The sequence below is a fragment of the Momordica charantia genome (assembly GCF_013281855.1).
Source record: "Momordica charantia cultivar OHB3-1 chromosome 10 unlocalized genomic scaffold, Mcharantia_2.0 BLBB01000010.1, whole genome shotgun sequence".
Classification (NCBI taxonomy): Eukaryota; Viridiplantae; Streptophyta; class Magnoliopsida; order Cucurbitales; family Cucurbitaceae; genus Momordica; species Momordica charantia.
The window spans coordinates 14,606,986-14,630,233 of record NW_028275158.1 but is presented as its reverse complement, the minus strand read 5'-3'; the positions used below and the strand labels follow the sequence as shown (position 1 = coordinate 14,630,233).

Here is a 23,248-nt window from a genome sequence, read left to right as displayed (position 1 = left end):
TCGAACGTGAAGGGAGTTGAAACTCACTAAAGAACTTTAAAATAACGGAATGAACAAAGAACGGAAGTAAGAAACTGAATTAAAAGCACTACGAAAGGTAAAAGCGTGAAAAACAAAGAAATGAACAACTAGAACATGAACATAAACCCTAAAAACGTGTTCTACAACTAGAGAGCATCTAGAAGAAGATGAAATGAAGCTTGGAAGGGATGATTTGCTGAGGGATGGATGGCCTCCTTTTATAGCACCATAGGGTGGTTGAAACTCCCCTCCATTTTAGGTGGAAAAGGGTTGAGATTCACCTAACCACCTCTCTTGGACTTGGACTCACGGTTTTGAACATGTGGGAAGTGTCCTCCTTGCCCTTCATTAATCAAAACGTGTGTTTTGACAAATTGCCCTCCAAAAATGCGCCAGGCGCAATTCTGCAAAAGACAGAATTCTGTTATTTTCTTCCAACTTTGACCGTATTTATCTCATATTTTTCCTAAAGTACCATAGTTTGACTTTTATGCATAAATAATCTATGTATGTTCTACTTTAAGAATATATGGTCCTTTTTGGCAAATAGTAATGGGAAATGGGTCAAAAACGTGGTCAAACAGGGCTACCGACACATGTTTTTGCAGTAAAAAGTCAACCCTAACAGGGCCCACGCACAAACTCTTATCGAAAAGCTAGTAAGTAGCCTTTTTGTTTCTATAGCTTCAAAGCCAAAGAGGAAGTTTCCCCAACTCCCTAACCTAATGCGGCACCGGGTTCGAACCGCAAGGAATCGTAGTATGGGGGGACGTAATCCTTTTGCCGTTGCAAGGTTGGTTAATTGTATGCATCAGACACACAGACCTCGTGTTCTGTAAGGCACATGAGTCCGAACGTGGCGACCTAAGGGGCAGACACCTTTTTTGTTATCTAAAGGCTAAAACTCTGAAGTGGGCGAACACTCGGCCCAATGGGCGAACATGGCGGGCTCCGACTCCGCACACCTGCTGCAAGTTTTGAAGCATAGTTCTTCACTACTGATACAGGAATGAGTCTCTTTTCATCTGGATGGAATTCTTTTTTCTCAATCAAGAATGCCTCAATTGGATAAATTGACTTAAGGGCATATCGGTTGAAGTAGATTCTTCTCTTTGATCAATCAAAACCCCTTCCCAAACTGTACAAGCTTCTTCAAAAGCATACAACTTTCTTAGAACTGATTGACTTCTGATATACCATTGAATTACTTCTGATATACTAATGTTGTCAGATATACTCCTGATATATATGTGATATATGTTTGATATATAATAACGAAGCGATAACTGAAAAGGGTAATTTGGGAATACTGAAAATTTTAAAATCAGGATTTAAAAAAAAAATGCTATATTTCAAAATATAAAAAATGCATGCTATTTTGTTAAATATAGAAAACTTATATGCTACCCATTACAAATCCCCTTTTAAAAATTATTCTGTTTTTCTATTTAATGATCTTAAAAATTCATAAATTGAAAATTGAATTAGTTATGAAACAAGTTTATTTTTCAAACACTACAAACTGAGAACGAAATAATTAAATGAATCACACAAAAGTTTAGGGATTGAAGCTGTAATTCAACCATATAAATTTTATTTTTATTACAAACAGATAATATTTGACTAAAAAAATTAGAAAAAGAGATATTTTACTTGTGATAAAAAACTAATTCAAATTTGACAACAATATTTATTTTTTTGCATCTATCCAAAAAAAATCTAGTAGTACACATCGAAGATTTTTATATTTTCTTACCAAAACTTCAAAACTACGGGTAGAGGCATCATGTGACAACTCTACTTTAATTTTAACAATCTTATTCAATGAGCCAAAGCTAGAATAGTTCAACTGTAATTGATATATATCTCCAAATGCTGTGAGTTTGATCTCCACCCAACATCTTGTACTAAAAAAATCTACTTTAATTTGAACAATCTTATTCAATGAGCCAAAGCTAGAATAGTTCAACTATAATTGATATATATCTCCAAATGCTGTGAGTTTGATCTCCACCCAACATCTTGTACTAAAAAATTCTAATTCAATGAAAACAAAAGTAATTAATTTCAATGCTACGTTTTGAAAAAAGAAAATAATAATAATATTCCAACGCAAGATTTTGACTCCAAACGGAACCTTTTCTCTCCAACCAATTTTAGTTCATTTTTCAACAAATCAAACACAAAAGATCATTTTAAAGAATATAAACTTGACTCTCCTTAAAATGTTCATTCCCCATTAACCTCAGTTTTGCTATTTAGGAACAAAATTATTATTGTTAGTTTCTTGCCAAAATAATTGACCAATAAAGGAATAAAAACTAAAATGCTGAGAGTAATTCCATTTTAGTATGTTAAAAATTTTATTATATAAACGAAAAAGATAACCATATAGCTACCAAAAATCAGTTCTCTTATGCCTATTTGGAGTTTTTTATATACAAAGTCAAACATTTGTCGGTGGCAACATTGAGAGGAAAAATGGGTTTTTCGTTAACAGTTCGATATATAGTGTTGATTTTGGTATCGCTTTGCATTTTTCAATGTTACGCCCAAAATAAACTATTCAATATTATGCAATTCGGTGCCAGACCTAATTCAACAATGGATAACAGTAAGGTAAGCATAGTTTTTTTTTCCTTTTTTTTTTTTAGCTTAAATTACAACATTGTTTCTGAAGTTTTGAGAGGGTTTTGTATCTAAATCTAAATTAAATAAAAATGTAATAAGTCAATAAACTTTTATTATCTATTTAATGGGTCCTGAATTTTAAAACGTACCGAGTAAAATTTTAAATTTTCAATTGGTCTAGTACCTAGATTTTTTAACGCCTCAAACGTATCTAATGAGTTAAAAGATTTATTAGGAAAAATATTCAAAATTTAAAATTGAAGCCAAAAGATTAAAATAAAAACATTGATAATAAATAAAAAATGAGAGGTGGTTTGTGTTGTTGGATCTGTAGACTTTAAGCAGTGCATGGAGCGAAGCGTGTGCAAATAATGGAGGTGGTGTGGTTTTAGTACCGCATGGGAAGTTCTTGGTTTGGCCAGTGAGGCTTCAAGGTCCATGCAATGGCCCCATTGGACTACGGATTAATGGCATTCTATTTCCTCCCGCCGGCAACCCTCTCTCCACCCTTGACGATTGGCTCAGTATCCGTTGGGTTAACAACTTGGCCATCGATGGTGAAGGCTGGTTGAACGGTCGAGGTTCTACTGCTTGGTCTTGCCACTCCAAAGGCGGAGGATGCGGTAACCTTCCAATCGTAAGTATATTTTCGTTTGTTTCTAGCCCATAAATTATCACTTCATTTATGATCTAACTATATATGTTTGGGGTACTTTTAACATGGCTTTTAAGAATAACCATTCATGTTTAAAAACACTATGTTTTCATGTTTTGCCAAACTTAGCACTTTAAAATTCCTCGTGAGAAGTACTTTTGGTGTGTACAAAGTTGCTCAAACAAATTGATCAGACCGATTGAATTGATGTCGATAAGTCGATTTTTAACCCTTGTCGATCCGAGGACAGTTTTATTCCACATATATATATTAATTATCTATATATTTTAATTGTCATTCAGGTGATTGTGGTGAATGACTCATTTATTATTATTTTTTTAATTTAATTATTTTGAATATTTACAACCTTTTTTGATTGTTTTATGTTTTATCTATTACCTTTCATTTTTCTATCTAACTCTTTCTTAACTTTGTCCATCTTCTCTATAATTTCTTTTTCTTCCGTCCTGTTTTATCATTCGTGTTTCTTATCCTTCAAAGGTTCATATATATTTTATTTTCAAGTTTATTTTCTTACCCTCCCCTCTCCTCTCTCCTCCTCTCATTATCTTAACTTCAACTTTTTTTTTCCCTCGACATCTTCACAGCAAATGACAAACGGATATGACTTTTTTTTATTTTATTTTATTTTCGATTGATGTACACCCCTTGTATGTAGAGTGCTTTTGATCGAGGTGTTTCACCGGAAAGCACTCATAAACACTTGAAAGGATATGAAACCAAACGTCAAATTGATATCTTTTATTATCCACTAAAGTTTCTCAGGATTAAAAATATTATTTTGAATGCTCTCCCAAACGACATACCAACTTGTAATTAATGTAACGGTTTTGTTCTATGTAGACTTTGAAACTCACTTCAGTGAACACCGCGACGATAAGGGACATAACCTCGATCAATAGCAAGCGCATACATTTCAATGTGCACGGATGCCATGATATCACGTTTGACCACGTGACAGTGATAGCTCCAGACAAAAGTCCCAACACAGACGGCATACACATTTCCAGGTCGACTGGTATCAACATCAAGAATTCGGTGATCGGCACTGGAGACGACTGCATCTCCTTGGGCCCTGGAAGCAAAGACATTAACATAACCAACGTCCACTGTGGTCCTGGCCATGGAATTAGCATTGGTAGCCTCGGACGGTACCCAAATGAAGAAGACGTCACCGGAATCACAGTGAGAGATTCCACATTTACCGGGACGACCAACGGTGTAAGAATCAAATCATGGTCCACTTCATTGCCAAGCGTCGTTAGCAAGATTGCATACATCAATCTGCAAATGAACAATGTGAAAAATCCTATCATCATTGATGAGAGCTATTGCATTGATGGCTCTTGCGATCCCAATAATAAAAGGGTACGAAACTTGAGATCCGTTGGATTTTAGCTAATGATGGAATTATTATGAATCACTATTCTCAAAGTCAAATGTGTGTGTGATTGCAGAGTACGTCGAGAGTGCAGATTCGAGATGTAAGGTATGAAGGCATAAGGGGAACTTCAAGTACCCAAGTGGCAGTAAATTTCGGTTGCAGTGAAGTTTTTCCATGCCAAGGCCTAGTGTTGAGAGACATTAACCTGAGCTTCAATGGTAGTGGGCCTGCAACTTCTTATTGTTCTAATGCGAGGGGTTATGCTTCTGGCCAACAATTGCCTCCTTCTTGCCTTTAATTTAGTCAATGTGTTGTGCCTGGTTGGAAAAATGAGATGGAGAGGAGAGGGTTTTCAAAAACAATAAATATCAAAACCCACTGCAAAATTTCACACAATATATTTCTCTTTATCATTTTATGAACTTGAAAATGGCCATCGCAATATTAGTGTATAATGTGTAATAACAATACAGTAGTATATATAATATGTTGCAAGGTGATCCTGATACGGAGTGGTCCATGATCATTTCTTAAAATAAAAGAATTTGGAGTTGTCCACCTCATTAAATGAAAAGAAAAATTAGTTTACATAAATCATATTGCGATAAGGAGTCGTGTAGAGGGAATGTGTTAGCACCATACAATAGTTGTGGAAACAGTGGTTATAGGTATTTTACATTTTACTATCAAATTTATTAAATTATTCAAGATCCATACAAGATTAATTTTATTTTAATCCATAAAAGATTAATTTTACTCTATGTTTAAATTACCCAGTTTATCAATAGCAGCATTTTAAAAGGAAAACATGAATTAGTAATTATTAGTAATTATGGTAACATAAATAAATGCCATTGAAAAAATATGGAAATTTATTTTAGAATTTTAATATAATTTTCCTCACTTCAAGAATATAATAAAATTAAAAATTTTATTGTCGAATCTCCGTCGTTGGATATTTGGAAAAAAAAAATTATTTGTATTTAAGGAAATTTCGTAAATTCCATGAAGAGAACAGTAATCAATCTCTATTTGTTGTTGTTTTTTATTCTGTTCATAATTTTTAAAATTCATTTTAAAATCTTTAATGAAAACTGTTTTGAATTATATAAATTAATTTTTAATGGAAAATTTAATGTATTTATGAAATTTATAAAGATACATAAAGAGAACACTATTTTTCTTTTAAATTTATGAAAAGTTATGTTTTTTTGTTTGCTTGAGAATTTTTGTACACTTATAAATTCTAGAAAAATCATAACACTACTAATATAATTCTCAAACTTGCACTTTTTTTTTAAATTTTTGTAAACAAATTTCTTATAATTTATTTTGAAATTAACTTTAATAGGGAATTTCATGCATTTATGTGATTTCTAATTTTTTTTTCTATATTATTTTTGGATGCATGAGATTCCTTGGATTTAGGGAATATAAAAAAAAATAAAGATATACAACTTGAAATTAGATAATATTATTTTGAGTCGAATATGTGGGGGTGAGAGATCAAACTCACAACCTACAACTTCATGGTTACAAGTATATGTCAATTACGATTGAGCTATGCTCACTTTGGCTGAAATTAGATAATATTTTTATTTAATTCCTATACGAATGTAATAATTAACTTTACAATAAATGACAACTAATACATGTTTAAAAAATTAAAAGATGGCAAACTACTCCGTTCCAAGACTAAGTTCGATTTAAACAAATTGAGAAAAGATGAAGAGGAAGAGAGTTATGAGAAAAAAATAGGAGGTTGAGGAAGAACGAGAAACGGGTGGAAGAGAGAATGTGGCTAAAGAAAAAGACCGATAATGAAATGGAGAAGTATAACTTCAACCTCAACTCTAGGATTTGGTTTTAAAATAACGTTTGAGAAATAGACTTCGACCCTCGAGGGCGGAGGTCAAAAAATTTGGACTTGGATATATGGATGCGAGTTTCAACCTCAATTTCAGGAGTTTTTTTTATTTAATTAAAATTTGAGAACTAGATTTTAACCTTAGCTCTAAGGCAGGGCTTGCAAACGATTATACTTCGATCGGCTAAGGATTCAACCACTGTTGGAGGGTCAAACTGTAGACACCCGACTTATTCATGGAATTTCTGCGAGGAGCGAAGCCGCTTTACCGAGTTTACGAGGGGAAGGAGCGATAACTTCCAGAATAAGCATGACGCAAGCCTCCGTCTATGTATCGACTATCGGGAGCTATACACCCAAAAAAAGTAAAATAGGTGGTGGATGAGGCTTTTAACCTAATGGTCGCAGGTTCAAGTCCTGCTATACCCAAACCTACCTTACACGAGACTATTTTGAAGGATGCGTAGTAGCGTTCAAAGATCACTCTTTGGCCTTTAGATTCACTTCTCTATTTGGGCGAGATCTTGGAATGTAATATTTCAGCGCGGAGGCACATCCGGAACAGGTTTCGAGATAAGCCAATCGGTCTGCAAACAAGAGTTGGACAGCTTGACCCGCATTGCCTGATGGCTCGAGTAAGAGAGGCTCGATGAAATTGAGTATGGCACAATCCTATCCTATCTGAGTCCGAGTTTACCCTTGCACTTCGGACAGCAAGCCGAAGAAGTTGACCTAACAGGTCGGCCTTGGTCACTTAGCAGGAGAAGGCAGGTGCTAAATCTCACCTGAGGTGGCGGGGAATGGACTGGTCAATATCAAGGACTGGAGGTCGCTTAAGGGAGCCTAGCTCGAGCAAGGGAATCCCCGGATGGGATAGCTACCTGCCTCATTGACCGCTATAAATACACCACCCCACCACAAGTCCAGGTATGAAAATTTGTCTGATGTTGATCTATTGAGCTCGGATTCTATATTCACTTGGATGTTGAAGTGGCTTACCTCCTTGCAGATACCTCCTGAAGCATTCTAAGTGTCACGTCCCGACCTCCCATATCACTCTTCGTGCCTCGACTGATTTTTGAATCAATAGTTGGTGCCGTCTGTGGGAAGCCACTATCGCAACCAAACGAAATAGATCGCTCAACCGCTAGCCATGACGGAAGGTGTTGGGACTTTCTCTACCTTGACTCGTGCAAGCACACACGGTCACAAGTAATACTCAGAAGTAATCCAAGGTCGAATCCTCAGGGACTTGTTGCTTTTCAAAATCAAGTAATGCAGTGAAACGGTTCAAATATGCAATTGTGATTTAGGAAGAAAAATGTAATGAAATGTTGTCGTTCGGGGGTTTAACTAACAAGCAATTTAATGAAACTCAACCTTCTTGTCTCCTACCTTAGTTTTGATGCAAAACATGGAAAACACACTATGTCGGGAAAATGCACCAGACGCAATTCCTGACATTTCTTGGGACTTGAGTTCTACTCTTTCACTACCGCTTTTGGTTGCTGCAGAGGCTAGGGTAACCTACAATCATATGCCTATGTGTGATTACAATCCTTGATAATATCTACCAACTCATCTGCATTATAGGTTAGAGGGCCTATGCGCAGTACCATGTTTTATGTGCTTATTCCTAAGTCACGTCCCATATTGGTTTCCTATTATTTTATCTAACAATCTTTCCCAATGTTGGGCTTTAGTGTACAAATTAAGTTCCCACTGGTCAAATGGAAAAAAGACGTAAAGAGAAGTATTTAGAAATCAACCCCAAAAATTGCCAGGCACAATCTGACCAAAATCCCGAGCGTGATGAAAATCAAATCGTTTGACTAAGGCATTCCACAATGAGGTTGATAACTAATTTAGAACATAATTAAATGAAAGTAAATGCACGAAAATATAAAGAAAGTATTTTTCATTGAATTTAAATGAATAAATAAGTTGTCCAAGGAGTTCTAGCTTGACCCTCTTCTCTCTCGAGCGTGAGGAGAGTTCAAACTCGCTAAAGAACTTTAAAATAACAGAATGAACAATGAACAGAAGCAAGAACTCGAATTAAAAGCAATACAAAAGGTAACAGCGTGAAAAACAAAGATATGAAGAACTAGAACGTGAACATAAACCCTAAAAACGTGTTCTACAACTAGAGAGCATCTAAAAGAAGATGAAATGAAGCTTGGAAGGGATGGGATTCTGCTGGATGGATGGCTCCCTTTTATAGCACCATAGGTTAGTTGAAACTCCCATCTATTTTAGGTGGAAATGGGTTGAGATTCATCTAACCACCTCACATGGACTTGGACTTGGACTTGGACTCACGGTTTTGAACATGTGGGAAATGTCATCCTTGCCCTTCATTAATCAAAACGTGCGTTTTGACATTTTGTCATCCCAAAATGCGCCGGGCGCAATTCTGCAAAAACATAATTCTGTTATTTTCTTCCAACTTTGACCGTATTTTTCTCATATTTTTCCTAAAATACCATAGTTTGACTTTTATGTCGAAATAATCTATGCATGTTCTACTAGAAAAATATGTGGTCCTTTTGGCAAATAATAATGGGAAAGGGGTAAAAAACGTGGTCAGACAGGGCTACCGACACATGCTTCTAGAGTAAAAAGTCAACCTTAACAGAAGGTTCCCAAACGTTAAGCAACCACCATTTAGTTATTGTCCCCGCTTGGGATGATGGAAATTCTAGGGCGTTACAGAACTGCCTAGGTCAGTAGCAGTTGAAATCCTGGAAGCACCTTCTGTTTAAGAACTAGAGGCGATGAACGTAGAAACTACGGTACCGACTTGGATGGATCCTACCGAAGCCTTCCTCCGAGGAGAAGGACTACTAGAACAGGCCAACCTGAAGAAGGCGTGGTGCAAGGCAACGGGGTACGTCCTTTGGGACAACATGATGTATAAGCAAGGATTGTCCCTTCCCCTGTTTAGGCATTTAGACTCGGAAGAGGCAGAATATGCCCTAAAGGCTATCCATGAAAGGGCATGGAGTTCTCTCGCAAGTGTGATCAGTGCTAAAGGTTCGGAATGGCTATAAATTCGTCGCCCGACCTCCTCACGCCGATCTCGAGCCCCTGGTCATTCGCCCAATAGGGGATAGACCTCATTGGGCCCGTTCCACTTGGAAATAGTCAAATGAAGTTCGATGTGGTAGCAGTAGATTACTTCACCAAGTGGGTGGAGGCCGAGCTATTGGCTACCATCATCGAGGCCAAGACACCCACTTCATGTGGACAAGCCTCATCTACAAATTTGGCATACCCCACGCCATCATATCTGACAACAAAAAACAATTCGACAATCCCATGTTCAAGAACTTTTGCGCACAACTCGGGATAAAGCATTTTAGCTCTTCCCCAGATCACCCACAAGCCAATGGCCAAGTTGAAGTCATCAATAAAATCATTAAGCGCGACCTAAAGATAAGGTTAGAGGACTACAAAGGCAGATGGGCCGAGGAGCTACCGGACGTGTTGTGGTCGTACTGGATGACCACTCAGAACTCCACTAGAGAAACTCTATTCGCCTTGGCCTTTAGCTCAGAAGCTGTAGTGCGATCGAGATTAGTCTACCAACAGCTCGAACCGAAGCCCTCGACACACCGACAAACAACGAGGAGCTCCACTTGAACCTTGACCTCCTTTAGGAGAGGAGGGAAACCTCGCAGCTCGAGCTTGTCGAGTACCAGATGTGAGAAAAGCGACATTATGACGTGAAAGTAAAACCGCGCCATTTTCGACCTGGAAACCTCGTCTTGTGCACAGTTCTCGAGAAAGGTGGAGCCCTAGGGCTCATATGGGAATGCTCATTTAAGGTGAAGTGCGAAAAGCGACCTGGGACCTACACCTTAACCGACCTAGCAGGAAAACAGCTACCCCACCCTTGAAACGCACAACACTTACTCATCAATTATCACTAAGTACTATTGAACGAGTTGTTTAGGAATTCTGTGTACCTAGCAACAAATTTAAATGTAACTCACTTTTTTCAATAAACCGAGATACATTTAAATGGGGGCCAAAGGCATGCAAGTGTAGGGGTACGAGCTGTCAAAGAAACGAGTTGCAAAAAAATAAAAATAAAAAAAATATCATAATAATAAAAAATAATGAGCGTATAGAGAAGCGAATGAGGAAGGTTCAACTCAGAGTGCAAAGTAAAAGGTGTCGAGGTTCTTATTAATGTTATCGAGAAGAAGGCCTTGGACCTTGGTACAAAAAGAGAAGATAGAAGATTACAAAGTTGCAGCAGAAAAGAAGCAGCAGGATCATTGGTCCAGGAGGTTAGACTGGGCAACATTTGACAAGGGATCATTCTCCACAGGGGCAACAGGGGGCAAGTTCATCCAACTTCTTCACCTCAGCATGGTACCATCAGCAGAGATCGTCCAAGACTTGACATAGGCGAGCTTCAGGGGTGTCAGGTCGACCTCCTTGTGGTTCGTCTCTAAGAAGGCAAGAGCGAACTAGAAGCCATCGTTCGCCCAGCTTTTGTTGAAGTCCACATAGCTCGGTAGCTACTGGAACATGGCATTCAAGAAGGTTTCACACTCTTCAAGTTTGCAGTCGTTGCTGCTTCAGCTCGCCACAGCCCCTCCAGCTCAATTTCCAGCTTGAGGGTCCCAACCTCAGAGGTCGCTTTTCCAATTGAGATTGAAGCGAGCTCGCTTCCCCCTTTCAGCTCCTCATTGTCAGTTTCCAAGGTGACCACCTTCTTGGTCACCTCGGAGAGCTTAGTCCTGACATCCTCGAGCTCGGCCTTGGCAAGGTTGGCCTCCTCTATGGCCTTGGCATGGGCACTTGTCTCCTTCTTAGCCCACTGCTCGCGCTTAAGAAGTTCAGCTGCCACGAAGGCACTGATTTGCACATGAGGGCGTGTGCCTATAAAATGCACAAAGTAAGAAAGAGTCTTGGAAGAATACCTCAGTTGCGTGATCAGTGGCCAGCTGAATAGTCTCCCTAGTTGTCCCAAAAGGAGAGCTGGCGTGCCCTAGAGCTCTGTCCGAGCTCACATGCCCAATCCTATGCATCTGGTCGATGATATTACCAAAAGTGGGGAAGGTCCTGAACCGGAGGTCGCAGTCCCTCACTTCTCCGGTTTTCCTCACAACACCTAACCTGCCGGAGTCAACCGTCACTTTGGGGTTTCTAACCCCATTATATAACCTATTTGGATTTTGACCCTTTCTAAAAAAACATAATTTGTGACCTCTACCATTCTAATTCGTGACCCTTTTCCACTTTTTATCTTTGTAAAATTACCAAAATATCCATGTTTTTTAAGTAAAATTCTCCCGATTCCGTCCACAAATATCTCCTTAAACCTCACAAATTCTTTTAATTTGAATTTAATATAGAAAAATATCAACATTTTAATTTGAGAATCACTTACCAATTCAACAAATCCACAAAAATCCTCCCATAAGTAATTAAACAATCCTACCATATATAACTTAATCTTTCAATAACAGAATTCATGCAAATCTTCTCAAAAAATGGAAAAAAAAAAGAATTCACCTAAATCAACTTAAATGCTCCACATAAATGCATTGATATTTAAAAAAGAAAAAGAAAAACTGAAACTGTTATCCCCACTAATATTTAAAAAAATAAAACTGCAATCTCGGTCCATGATAGCACAATCACAGACCGGGATTGCATAAGCCCGGACCAGAACACTAGCCCGGTCTGGGATTAAGCAGTCCTGATCTAAGATTGTTCAATCCCGGTCTGGTTTGTGCTACAGGACCATTCCATTTTTTTCCTTCTCCCTCCTTTTGGCCCTCTTATTGTCAATTAAATATCGTGCATTTAATGCAATATTGACCCGAGATTATGAAATCTTTATTTTTTTTGTAATTAAATTCGGACAAATCTTATGTAATTATGTACACTCGATTTTCCATATTAAACAATTAAATATCAAGTATTTCATTTCGTAATTTCAACTTTTTTTTATCGATTTTTTCCATATTAAAATTTTAATTAACTTTTTGAGTTAAATTGTTTTCTTTTTGTAATTGATTTTTCAAGTTTAAAAGTTAGATTTTTTAAGTTTGTAATGGATTATCGCGAGAGATTTGTGGAAGGAATAAAGATTGAAAAGAAATTTGTTTTTTTATAATGAAGGGGGAAAGATTGTTATTTTGAAATGTAAGGGTACTACAATAATTTCACATTTAAAAATTATGAGAGGGGTCAAAAAATATGGGCAGTGGGGTCACAAACTAATTTTTTTTCAAAAGGAGGTCATAAATCCCAATTTCCCATGAGTCTTCCTCTTTTTCGTCTTTTTCTCAGCAGGTGGAGAAGTGTGACGCCCGAGAGGAGGGGTACATGAATGAACCGATACCACATCCGAATGAGAGAGATCCTGAGATTATTGAAGAATGGTCAATAAAGGGTTAAAAAGAATTGATAGTCACTACATATACCAACAAGGTGCACCTTCCTTTTCGGTGGCTCAATCGTAAGAATTTCAAAGTTAAGCGTGCTTGGCTTGGAGCAATCTTAGGTTGAGTGACCTCCTAGTTACTTTACTAGCGCTGGAAGCATGTGAGTAGGCAACATGCCTACAACACCACACCCTCACACACTTAGACTCAACGAGGAAGACGACATATCCTTAGAGATGGAGACAGAAGGGAATAGAGATACTTGGAGGGGCTTGATGTGCACATGTTTAAAGCGACCTCCTCTGGTGCAACTTCCTCAGGCGCTTTCTCTGGCATGACCTCTTCAAGTACTTTCTCTTGTACGACCTCATATGGCGCAACCCACTCAAGAATCTGCAAGCCGAGCTGCCCAACAGATTTTGGGAAAGACTTCGCGGAGGATGACACGTCGGAGGCCAACCTGCTCCTCAAGGAAGCTAAAGGAGGGGACCCTTCCAAGGGCTGCTTGAAGCACTCATTCGAGCTACCAGGCTTTGACACTACTGTGAAGGGATGAGAATCCCGGAGCGGAAGTGGACTGTTGTTCGTGATATTTGGGAAACAAAATAAATTTGCAAAGAAGGAAAACACAGGGGAAAAATTACCTTCGATGAACACCACCACCGTGTCTTCCTCGCTATCCTCTTCGGTCTCGAGACCGTGCTTGTGGGAGCACCTCGTTTTGAATGAGAAGGAGTATTGAGAGAGATGAGAGATCCAAACTTTTTCTCTGTTTTGTGAAAAATATGCAGAACCATTCTACAACACCCTTGACAAAGAAAAAGAAGAATGACATGGGGTAACTCCCCATGTCATACCAACTTTCCACTCCCCTGCAATTTTGTAGGGGAGTTTAATATTAATATAAATATAAATATTAATAATATATAATTAATATATATATATAAATATATAATATATATATATATATATATAATAATTAATTAATCATATTAATTAATAAATATTAATTAATTATTAATCTAATTAATAATTAATTAACATATATATATATCAAATAATTAACACTTAATTATTTATCACAAAAATAGAATCATATTCTATAGCATTTCTCTCGTATAACCTATAGTTTTAATGTACATCTTATGTGCATTAATTTTTAACCTATAGTTTTAATATGAATCATATTCATATTAATTTTATTTGAATCTCATTCAAATAATTTCTCTCATAATATATAGTTTTAATTTATATTTAACTATATATTATAATGTATCAATATACATATAATCCCTTAAGTAATTTGAACAATTCAAATTCTTCCAAAACTTGATCCTCGTTTTACCCATTATGAGCTAGCAAGGGAACCTAATGGACCTACAGATCCGAAGCTCCAACGATACGAGATTAATCGGTCAAACTCATTTACCGAGTTAATCAACATTCGTTAACTACGGGTCATTCCACTAAAGACCCGCAGTTGCACTCTTCTCATTGCAGAATGTTTTTGTGTCCACGGATATACGACCATTAATGACAAGTCAATCCTTCACGAGTGCTCGTAACTCAAGTTAGGTCAAATTACCGTTTTACCCCTGAGCTACATCTTACTCCTTAAATACCACTGCTCCTCTAATCAACAACCCGATTATGGTTCGACGAATAACTGGAAGTCTCTCTCGAGCCAATGAGAGGGTAGGGCCCCTTGTTCAAGTCCCGGAGTCAGCATTTAAGAGAACACTCATCTACTCCCCTAAAGTCGAGGAGAAGTGAATTCCATCTTGTGAAGTTATGTTTCCAGCTCTCCACTCAGTCTCGTCCCCAAAATGGTAGGAATATTGAGTCGGCAACTCGGGCCACTCTCACCCATACAGATCAAAGGACGAGCCCTCACGGGCAGGAGTCCATAACTCACTCAGGATTGAGAATGAGTTGTCTGGTCATCCTAAGAAACAACAATTTATTAGTTAACGGTGTTACATCTAAAGATTGGCTATTTCGTGGTCCGGTCTTATACAAACTCATTGTATAGGATACCCCCACTCGCATGTCTCCACACCAACGACCTGGATCTAGTCGTCTGTAACCTTTACAGAGTGAGTCGTATCCATAGTGTTGCCAGCATAAGGTACCCAGCCTTATCCATATACTATAGACGCTTTAGGTTATTCACGAGACATTATCCACTTGTATATCAGGGTATATCAAATATATACCTCGTATATCAGGGGTATATCAAATATATACCCAGTATATCAAATATATACCCAGTACATATACTGTCCCGGTTACACTAAAATAACCTCGGATGTTTAGTTTATTGGATTTTGGACAATGCAATGCTATGAATTCAACAACAAATTTATTGAATAAAACTTTATTGTGATGGAAAAAATACATACATGCGCAGCGGAAGTGAGCAAGTATCGAAATAACAATCTAGATGCATAATACAACGTAGGATTAAACATGCATGATCATACATTATGATGCTTAGAGATAAGTAGAGAAAAATACAAACCTTTGTAGCTTTCCAAAAATCTTCAAATAGCTCCAATGAAGGACCACCAAGAGATCTTCCTAGCTATTCTCAAGGCTTGGAATAGAGTGGTAGGACTCTTTTTAGAGAAGGAAAAAATTAGCGAAAAGTGGAGCTAAAAGGAGTTATGTAAGCTTTTTGAAAACACATCAAATGGCCAAAGGTTCCAAGAGATTTTGATGTTTGAACAAAAGCCTTCTTAAATAGGCAAATTACATGCAACTCTTGCATGTCCAAGTTCACCAAAAGCTTACAACACATATTCCACTCATGCATGGCATGACTAAGTGTCAAAATGCATGTCTAAGTTCACCAAAAGCTTACAACACACATTCCACTCCTGCATGGCATGACTAAGTGTCAAAATGCATGTCTAAGTTCACCAAAAGCTTACAACACACATTTCACTTATGAATGACATGGCTAAGTGTCAAAATGCATGTTTAAGTTCACAAAAAACTTACAACACACATTCCACTTATGCATGCATGACTAAGTGTCAAAAAGTGGATTTTTGAGATTATTTAAATGTTCCACTCAACAAGTTAGTGGAATTTTCCACCAACTTGGTTAAAAACATTATTTTAATCTACTTTAGTCAACCTTTGACTTTCTTTGGTCAAAGTCAACTATTTGACTTTTTCCAAAGTCCGATGTTTGATGAAATCCATGCCTTCGATTATGAATCCGCATTCATAATTTTAATATTTAAATCCTATTTAAATATTTTGTCCAAATTTCTCAAATTGATATCATATATCAATTACTTAATCATATCTCATATGATTAAACTAATTCGTACGATTTGAATTATTCCTTCAAATTATTCCATGTTTATTCCTATATGAGCTAGCCAGGGGACCTTATGGACCTACAGATCATGAGCTCCAACGATCCGAGATTAACCGGTTAAACTCTTTAACCTAGTTAACCAACAATCGTTAACTACGCGGTCACTCCACTAAAGCCCGTAGCTGCACTCTCCTCACTGTAGATATATTATGTCCATTTGATATAACCATGATTAGTAAGTCGACCCTTCACAGGTTGTTCGTAATTACAGCTGGGTCAAAATACCTTTACCCCTGTAATTACCTCTTGTTCCTTAAGTCCCACTAATCCTCTGATGAACAATGATTTGTAGTCCAACTATCAAATCAAAAAATCCTTCTTGCACCCTATGTCGCTAGCTATCTACCGGGTCTTACCCCTGAAATGGGAGGCTTATTGAGCCAGCGCTGTTGAGCTGCTCTCACCCATGCAGATCTAAGGATAATCCCGAGTAAACAGAAGTTCATAGTTAGCTCAGGATTAAGATCGAGTTACCTAGGCCATCAAAGTTGAGATAGTCAGTTTCAAACAGTAAACGGTGTTATAAAGTAAAAGTGACTATCTCATGGTCCGGTCTTATGCAAACTCTTTGCACGGGACACCCCCACTCGCATGTCTTCACATGAACGAATTAGGATCACATCGTTTGTACTAGCTACAAAGTGGGCCGCATCCATAGTGTCCCCAGAATAAGGCGCCCAACCTTATTCCTATACTATAGACCATTTAGACTGTTAACTCAAACTTGATCCATATTTATGTCTCTTACATAGAGTTTGAGTCTCAGGTAACAGTCTAGGATTCTTTATTTTATTGGATTTAGATATAGTAAGAACATTTTATTGGAACAATAACTACTTATTGATTAAAACCTTCAATAACAACTTTATTGAATGATAAAAGTATATCTGCCATTTTCAAACTATGAGTTTTAGGACATAAAACCCAACAAACACTTTAGCCGAGAGGGCCTTAGTAAATGGATCAGCAAGATTCTCTTCCGAGGCTATCTGAGTGACGACCACGTCTCCCCGGTTTACTATATCCCTTATGAGATGGTATTTCCGCTCAATATGCTTTGCGCGCTTATGGCTTCTAGGTTCCTTGGAATTTGCAACTACTCCACTGTTATCACAAAAGAGAGTGATGGGCAGATGTATGTCTGGAACGACTTCCAGATCAGTCAAGAATTTCCTGAGCCACACTGCTTCCTTTGCTGCTTCACAAGCAGCTACGTATTCAGCTTCCATTGTGGAGTCTGCAATGCAAGTTTGCTTTACACTTCTCCACACTACTGCTCCTCCATTCAAAGTGAACACTGATCCCGATGTAGATTTTCTAGCATCATTATCGGTCTGAAAATCAGAGTCAGTGTATCCAGTAAGGATCAGATCCTTAGCACCATACAAGAGCATATAGTTCCTCGTTCTCCTAAGATACTTGAGGATATTTTTAACGGCATTCCAATGATCATATCCTGGATTAGACTGATATCTGCTGACTATCCCTACTGCATAGCATATGTCAGGTCTAGTACATAACATAGCATACATTAAGCTTCCAACAGCTGAAGTGTAGGGAATATGTCTCATCCCCTCAATTTCTTGAGGTGTCTTAGGACACTGTTCCTGAGACAGGTGAATTCCATGTCTAAAAGGTAATAAACCTCTTTTGGAATTCTGCATCTTATATATAGACAACATTTTGTCCATATAAGTTGCTTGAGACATGGCTAGTGTCTTGTTCTTTCGGTTCCGAACTATTTGGATCCCTAGAACATGCTGTGCATCTCCCAAATCTTTCATTTAGAATTGCTTAGCTAGCCATTTTTTAACGTCAGACAGAAAACCTACATCATTCCCAATGAGTAGGATGTCGTCAACGTACAAAACTAGAAACGCTACAGTGGAATTGACGATTTTCTTATATACACAAGGTTCGTCAACATTTTGCTCAATGCCGTAAGATTTGATCGTAGTATCAAATCTTATATTCCAGGACCGAGATGCTTGCTTCAATCCATAAATGGATCTCTGAAGCTGACAAACCTTTTGTTCTTGGCCCTGTTCAATGAACCCATCTGGTTGGACCATATAGATACTCTCTTCAAGACTTCCATTTAGGAATGCTGTCTTGACATCCATCTGCCAAGTTTCATAATCATAAAAAGTGGCGATGGACAAGAGTATCCTAATCGACTTGCAATAGGAGAGAAAGTTTCCTCATAGTCAACTCCCTCTCTCTGGTTGAAACCCTTTGCCACAAGTCGAGCCTTGAAAGTCTGTACTTTTTCGGTATGGTCTCGTTTTCTCTTGTAGATCCATTTACAACCAATTGGCTTTACGTCATTTGGCTGATCTACAAGAACCCAGACCGAATTGGAATACATTGATTCCATTTCAAGGTCCATGGCTTTTATCCATTGGTCTCGGTCCACATCATTCATCGCCTGTTTATAGGTTGATGGATCATCTATGCCGTCATCTGGTATGACGATTTGAGTTTCAGTTAACCAAGTAACGGTCAGGCTGAAGAACAACCCTCCCACTATGTCGAGGCATTCTCAACTCTTGAGAAGGATGTGACTGACCATAAATGTTAGTTCCATCAACTACTTTAGTTGATGAACTAGCTCTTTCTGCAGTGTTTTTGGACATTTCATTCAATACTAGCCTACTGCGAGGTTGATGACTCATAATGTGGTCTTCCTCTAAGAATGTGGCATTTGTCGACACAAATACTTTATTCTCTTGAGGATTATAAAACAAACCACCTTTTGATTCTTTTGGGTAACCTACAAATAGGCATAATTTTGAACGTCGTTCCAATTTCTTAGGGTTTTGCACCAACACGTGTGCTTGATTACGCTTGTTTACATGCGTAAAAAGAAGGTTTTAGATGCTGTTTTTACTATGTTTCAGCTTTGTTTCGGATTTTTCTCGGTCGTTTGAGTTCCAATTCATGCAAAATTCATATATTATGGTTTGTGGTTGGCTTATATTGTATTTATGACATTTTAGGACCATTTGCGATTGCAAATTAATCAAAAGAAGCAAAAAGTCGGAAATACCTACATAGGAGGCGTCAGGCGCCTGCGTGCCTGCAGAAAAACTGGTTTTCTTCCAACTTTGCTCTTAATGAAACGCGTCTTCCAATGCGTTTTGGTGGTTCCAACCGATCCATACGTGTAGAAGAAGTGTTCCACTATCAGTTTGAGCACGATTTGGTCAGTCAAAAGAGTTGGAAATGGGTGATTCACCATCGTTTTAGGACCTACCTAACCAAGTCTGCACAGCTATAAATTCCAGCAACTTCTCCACCAAATTCATCAAGCCTTGCTTCCTTCTCTTGATAATTTTTAGTGTTTCTTTGTTGCTTTCTAAGTACTTTTGAGTTGCTTTCATTAGTTGTTTTTGGTTTTTAAATCCCGAGTACTTTACATTCCTTTATTGAGCTTTGTTTTGTTTCCATTTGTACTTAGTTATTTTCTACTTATTCAAATATATAAAAATCCAGCACTTTGCTTCTCTTCTCTTTGCCTTTACTTTATTTTTAGTTAAGAGAGTTGTGTTTTTGGAGGAAAGAGCATGTGACACTCCCCCTTGCTTGAAAGAGAAGGGCGAAGCTCTCAATCCCGTGAAAAACTCTCCGTTAGTTAACTTTTGTTTTTCACACATGCATTCCACATTCAACCATTTTACTTGCTCTATTTTCTTCAATATGTCTTTCTAAATTCCCGTCTGTAGCCCGGTTATGGATAGTTAGCCTTTTATTTCTAAAAAGGGTTGCTAAGAAGTAGTGTTTTTGCTTTCCGTTCATTGCTCAACATGATTTCTCAAAAAGTTAGGATTTAGAGAAGGCCACTGTAAGTCTTAACAAGTCAATACTGAAAAGGTTGCTTATTTGCATTGTTGAGTGGTTAAACCGAGGAGAGGAGCACCTTAGACATAAGGGTTCCGCTTAAGTAGCCTAGACATAGGACCTTAACCCGAGGTTGCGACTATTTCCATCCTAAAACTAAGATATCTCTCATAATAGACATATTAGGGAATGTCTTAGGACTTTGAACTTGCTTAGACATAAGTCAAGTGAGAAGCATAGCCGTTGGTTTCTAAAGTAAAATGCATATTGTCCTTAGCATGTCCTTGATTCTTTGTTGGCTAACTTGAAGTAATTCGGGCTAGGTTTTATCATTATAAGTCCAAATCTCAAATCCAAAACCATTATTTATGACCACTTCCCATTTTACAAGAATCACTCATTTCAACATTCATTATTCTTTAAAACTTTAGAGTTTGGAGATTATTTAGAAGTCCTTGAGGATCGATACTTGGATACTCCATCCATTTTATATTACTCTGACAGGTGTGCGCTTGCATCTATATAATTGTTACCACGCTTAGTGCGTGCGTTCAGCATAACCACCAGTCAGGAAGCCACCTGGGAAAGGGAGGACGAAATTAGAACCCGGTACCGTGAATTATTCGAACGACGAACTTTTGAGGACGAAAGTTTCTAAAAGGGGGAAGTCTGTAACGCCCCGCGTTACTCAGGTTAGTTATCTCGAGTCTCCGGACCTTTTTTTTTTCTTAGAAATTTCTTTTTATTTAATTTCATTGTTCATTTCATTTTATTTCGAGCCGCCGTGGTTATTGTTATTGTGTCGAAGTGTACTTACGTATCCAATTATTGTGTAACGAGGAAATTGCTTTCTCTATAATTGTTCCGGTCCGTTGGGCCCAATTTGAGTATCTATGTAAGTGGGTCTTTCTTGTTTTAAAACAAGAGGGAAGGAGAAAAGGGTCTAGCCCAAGTGGGCCGTTCTTGTAAAAAAAAGGGGAACAAAAAGAAGGCAAGAGGAAACCCTAGCCCCCAACATCCCTCCCCCTTTTCGTGAGCATCTTCTCTCCCTCCCCATTTTAGTTTTTCTTGTTCCTTCTTCTACCGGTGCCTCAACCCTCACTGAAACACTCGACGGATGGCGACCACCAGCGACTTGACAGCAGCAACGGTAGGCGACGGCGAGGCGGGTGGCGCGGCAGGCGACGGCGGCGGTGACTTCGGGCAACGGCGGCGTGCAGCGTCGGCAGCAACGGGCAGCAGCCGGGCGCGGGTGACGACGGCAGCAGCGGTGCACGGGCGGCGACAACAGCGTCGTGCGGGTTCCGGGCAGCGGCGGAGCTGCACGGCGTTCCGACAGCAGCAGTGGGCACAGGTTTTTACAGCAGCAGATGGTGGCGCGGGTTCTTGCTACGCGCAGCGTCGTGGGCATCATTTGACGATTTTTACTGATAAATTAGTCCGGACAGCAGCAGTTTCCGATCCCGGCAGCTACCCATACCCATTAGAGGCTTGATTTACGCAACCCACAACCATTCGAGTTAGGCCTGAGTTACCCACACCTAGACGAAGTCGATTTTTGCGGTAATGAACATTGCAAAATCCCTTAGGATGAATTTAGATGGCTGGAAATTTTATATTAATTACTTCATTGCTTATTGTTGTTTAGGTGGTGAGTTGACACAGGATACAGGAGCATAACAGTGTGTAAGTAGCCCGGGGGCGAGTGCGTGTGTTACCTTGTGTTAACGGAATGAATTTTGGTGCTGATTTTTATGTAGTTGCATGGTGTTGGTGCTGATTTTTAATTAGTTGAAGGGATTTTAGTGCTCATTTTTATTTAGTTGTATGGTGTTGGTGCTGATTTTTAGTTAGTTGAATGGTTTTGGTGATGATTTTTATTTGAAATAATTTATTTCATGTCTTAGAAATATAGTTAGCCGTGGTTGTGCACTCACAGTAATTATCGTTGTGTTACGTGTTGTCCTTTCATTGCTAGACATTATGAGAATGCATGATTTCTTGTTGTTGGTTGTGCGGTTGGTCCGGATTATTGTAGTTGGAAGTTGTTACGTATTGTCGTTTCATTGCTAGACATTATGAGAATTCATGTTTTCGTGTTGTTGGTTGTGTTTGGTTGGGTCTTGATTATTGTACTTGGAGGTAGCTAAACCATGACGTTGTAAACGTGTCGGGGATGAAATGCATGTGTTGTTAGCCCGTCATATAGCTTTATATTACTTTGTTGCAAGCTGTTCAGTTGATGTATTGTTGGTACGAAGGAGAGTTTGCCGGTAAAAAGAAATTTGAGATGTGAATTGAAGTGTGGAAGACTTACTTATAGGTTGACCTTGGAGGGTTAGTGGGGATTGACACGAGCGACGGGTCGGGTTAGTGGTTTGTTGATCTGTGAGGTGTCTGAACTGGTGATGCTGGTTAGTCGTATGGTTGTTCAAAGCTTGAGTGGATGCCTTGGGAATAAATGGCAAGGCCGAACATCAGGTTTCAATGGAGGGGTATTGGGGTCTTGGGAATAACTGTCAAGAACCAATACGCCGGGTAGTCATCGGTACCTTGGGAATAAATGTCAAGGACTGGTGCATAGTTCTAGACCTTGGGAATAAATGACAAGGTCGAACCTTAGGTTGTGAAGAAAAGTATTGGGGCCTTGGGAATAAATGTCAAAGGCCAGAACGACTCGAGGGGTTAGACTCGAAGGACTAACGCGAAGGGGGTGCTAAACGGTAATAGTTCTAGACCTTGGGGATAAAAGGCAAGGTCGAGCACCAAACGTGGTGGAGAAAGGTCGGTATCTTGGGAATAAATGTCAAGAGCCGTTACGCCTCGAAAAGTTAGACTTGGAGTACTAACATAGTGTGGGGGTCCCGGGAGTCTAGGCGTTAGGTTCCTTGTATGTATTGTTAATTCATTGTTATTGTCTCGTGTTGCCGATCTGTTTGATCAGCTATTGTCTTTGATGTGGTTGTGTTGACGAGCATGTTGTGATGTCTAGTTAGGGTGGGCTACTTACGGAGTAATTATGTACTCA

At 38.6% G+C, this 23,248-nt stretch overlaps 1 protein-coding gene and 1 pseudogene across 1 annotated transcript; one reads left to right on the top strand and one right to left on the bottom strand.

Moving 5' to 3' along the window:
• Positions 1 to 2,625: 2,625 nt before the first annotated feature.
• Positions 2,626 to 5,025, top strand: LOC111024296 (exopolygalacturonase-like). The gene is made up of 4 exons (XM_088119130.1): positions 2,626 to 2,640; positions 2,987 to 3,289; positions 4,172 to 4,714; positions 4,786 to 5,025. The coding sequence occupies exons 1-4, from the start codon at positions 2,626 to 2,628 to the stop codon at positions 5,008 to 5,010; spliced, it is 1,086 nt and encodes a 361-aa protein (XP_087975256.1). The 3' UTR covers positions 5,011 to 5,025.
• Positions 5,026 to 17,276: 12,251 nt separating this feature from the next.
• On the bottom strand, positions 17,277 to 17,951 carry LOC148208631 (secreted RxLR effector protein 161 pseudogene; annotated as a pseudogene).
• Positions 17,952 to 23,248: the final 5,297 nt, after the last annotated feature.